The sequence below is a fragment of the Pteropus alecto genome, unplaced genomic scaffold, assembly GCF_000325575.1.
Source record: "Pteropus alecto unplaced genomic scaffold, ASM32557v1 scaffold39, whole genome shotgun sequence".
Taxonomy (NCBI): domain Eukaryota; kingdom Metazoa; phylum Chordata; class Mammalia; order Chiroptera; family Pteropodidae; genus Pteropus; species Pteropus alecto.
The window spans coordinates 2375592-2378794 of record NW_006443568.1 but is presented as its reverse complement, the minus strand read 5'-3'; the positions used below and the strand labels follow the sequence as shown (position 1 = coordinate 2378794).

The window sequence follows — 3203 nt, the reverse complement described above, 5'->3', positions numbered from 1 at the left end:
TGAGAGCCAGGCTGTTTTTTTACTTGGTGTCAAAACTGTGCAGCCTGTAGGAAGTTTGCCTGAGTCGCATTCCAGTCACATCCCACTCTGCTTCATTGTGTCATTTCACTGAATAGCCCTGGCTAGCCAAACTAGTTGATCTTTTAAAATACATTCACATTTGTTGTGTATGTTAAAACCAGCAGTGACCCCTAAAACAGAGTCATTGAGGTTTAGTACTTCATCCTGCCTATTTGTTCCTATTAAAGATTCCCAGTGGAAAAAGGAAAGACATAGATTTTGTGTGCCTTGTTCCACAGTTATGGTGCATTGAAGTTACTTCGAACTTGGGGGCGGGGGTGGAACTTTGTGGATAAATTTAAAACTTAGAAAAAAACACATTGTGTTTTTAGGGATTAAATGTTCTGATTTTCTGTGTATCTTATTATATTGGGCCTCTCTGTATTTCTTTTTCAGACCCAGTGGGTTATTGGCCCAGGAACGCAAGCTTTGTCGGGATCTAGTCCATAGTAACAAAAAGGAACAGGAATTTCGTTCCATTTTCCAGCACATACAGTCAGCTCAGTCTCAGCGGAGCCCCTCAGAACTCTTTGCCCAGCACATAGTGACCATTGTTCACCATGTAAAAGGTGAGTCTAGACCCCATCCTGCTTAGGCTCCCTTGCCACACACTTAGCTGCCTTTCTTAGAAGCAGAAGGATGAGTGGGTGCAAAAGGGAGTCTTTTAGGCCCTTTACCTTATCAAAAGGGCTTTCAAAGGTCGGGACTGGCTTGAAGGAAACCCCTTCCGGGGAGGAGTTTACATTTTGTAACTATAGAGCTGAACGTTTTGAATTGGTAGTAGTAGCCTGTGAGAGTAGGTAGAATCCTTCACATGAAGGTTTAAAATGCTTGAAAAAGGAGGTATGAAAATGTCTTTTCCAGCACCTCTAGAGGTCTCCTGTGGACCTTTCTTCCCTATATTATTCTACCATCTCCTAGGCAAGTGGAGGTGAGTGGGTTGGGGAATGGCAGAAAGAAAGTGATATAGAAGTTGGGTGGGACCAATTACAGATTCCATCTGAAATTTAAACTCAGGCAGGAGTTGGTGGTATGATTCAAATGGTAGTAAGCTCTGTTTATCTTAAGATAAGAGAGCTACAGTGGCATTCCAGTGCCCCAAACTGAATTGTGTGTGACCAGCCTTCTTTTTCCTTCCTCTTTTTAGTATGTTTGTTACATGGATTTGACTACTGTTGTCCCATTTCTGTGGCTGCAGGTTCATGCAAAAGAGTTGACTACTGTGTGTGCTGCCTTCGATGGCATAATGTGTTTTTCTTTGACTCTCCACAGAGCATCACTTTGGGTCCTCAGGAATGACATTGCATGAACGCTTTACTAAATACCTAAAGAGAGGAACTGAGCAGGAGGCAGCTAAAAACAAGAAAAGCCCAGAGATACACAGGTGAGCACCTTAACCTAAACTGGAGGTGGTTATAAAAGACATGATTAGATAATAATTTTGTCTTGTTTTTGCTGCATTAGGTCTATTAGCAGCAGAATTTAGAGTAGCATCCTTCAGATTCTAGGATAGAAGTGGGTGTTTATAGTTGTGAGTGGAAAGGACATGCTTTGATGACTGCAGATTTCTCATTTTGGGCCTGAGGAAAACAGCCTTTTTGATATATATGCCACCCCTATATTCCTGGGAGCTGGCAAGTGGTAACCTGAGATCACTGTGAGCTTTCTATAGGTAGAATAAATGTTAAGTTTCTTTAAGCAACCCATGTATTTCATATATCAGTACTTATTTTGGAAGTATTTGTAGAGGTTAGCAGCCTGGAGGTGGGGGAGCTTATAGGAATATGTCAAAAGATTTAAAAGCCCAGTAGGTTTAAAGACCATCATGTTTGGGTGTGGGAGTCTATTCAGTAGACACGGACTTTGTCTAGAAACAAAGTTAGCCTTATCTTTGATTTCTTAATAGTCAGCTCTGTTGCAGTATGTAGAAGAGCCATGTTTGTACAGCATTCTTTGATTTAGGGTCTTTTGGGATTATGTACATGCCAGGCAGTTGTTTCTTACCTAGACTTAATCACACAGGTGAATAATGGGCCATTACATTCTTGTTCCCAAGATGAAGCTCTTCTTTGAGGTTATTTAGGTAGCCTTGATGTGAACTCGGAATTATAAGCATGTCTGTAGGCGAATTTTTCTTCCTGGATATAACATTACTAGAAGGGAATAAATTTCCTCTGTTTGAGTATGAGAAATTGGGATTTTGTGTGTGTGCATGTGCACACACGTGGGAGAGTGTAAGCATATGAGCACAGAAAATAAGCAATATGTTTTGTCGGTTACGAAACATAATAAAAGGAGTGCCTGCGATTCCATTACTCAACTTACAAACGAAAATATTACGTGTACTGTATTCATACCATGGAATATCAAACTATTTTTGTGTTTTTAATTTTAGGAGGATAGACATTTCCCCCAGTACATTCAGAAAACATGGTTTGGCTCATGATGAAATGAAAAGCCCTCGGGAACCTGGCTACAAGGTGAACTGTTGCTTTGATCAGTACTTCCAACAAAATGAGTGCGTTGGGCATGAACTTGACAGAAATGTGTTTGTTTAAATTACTCTCTACTTAAGTTTGTGTTTTTCTTTTAAGGATGGGCATAATTCTAAAAATGAACTACAAAGGGTTAATTTTTATTAAATGTATCAACAACCTTTGTGAAGTGGTTAGAATATGGTAAATGACCCCAAAGTCTATTGAGGTGAGCTTGAGAAAAAAAAGAGAGGAGTTTTGGAACAAGTGCCCATGATGAGAGAAGAAACTTTTTGTGATATTTTTCTGCTTGTAAGTATTATCAAATCAACTATATACATGCACTATTTCCAACCATGATTTCAAAAAGACATGCATGTCAGAGGAGAGTGAAATATTCATATCTTAACTTAATAGACTGTTTTAAACAGTTAGTCCAGTTTTTTTCTAACATTGTACCATATCTATCATCTGTTGGTTACTGCTGCTTTAAAGCTAAACATTACTTTGATAGCCCAGCTACATTTGCAATGATGTGCACGTAAACACTGTTATTAAGAGGTTAAAGCTTGTATGTAGTCTTTTGCTGTGAAATACTAGATTTGGGGTTTTAAAAAATAGTATTTATTGACCTTCATTCACATATACAGTTGAAATTTAAAAATTAGA

At 38.9% G+C, this 3203-nt stretch overlaps 1 protein-coding gene across 1 annotated transcript in view; it reads left to right on the top strand.

The window, feature by feature from the left end:
* Positions 1-3203, top strand: part of THRAP3 (thyroid hormone receptor associated protein 3) — a 63265-nt gene that overhangs the window by 52627 nt on the left and 7435 nt on the right. Inside the window, exons 6-8 of the mRNA XM_006924239.3 lie at positions 457-629; positions 1333-1444; positions 2456-2540. Of these exons, the coding sequence (XP_006924301.1) occupies positions 457-629; positions 1333-1444; positions 2456-2540 (370 nt within the window). The remainder of the gene's footprint in view (positions 1-456; positions 630-1332; positions 1445-2455; positions 2541-3203) is intronic.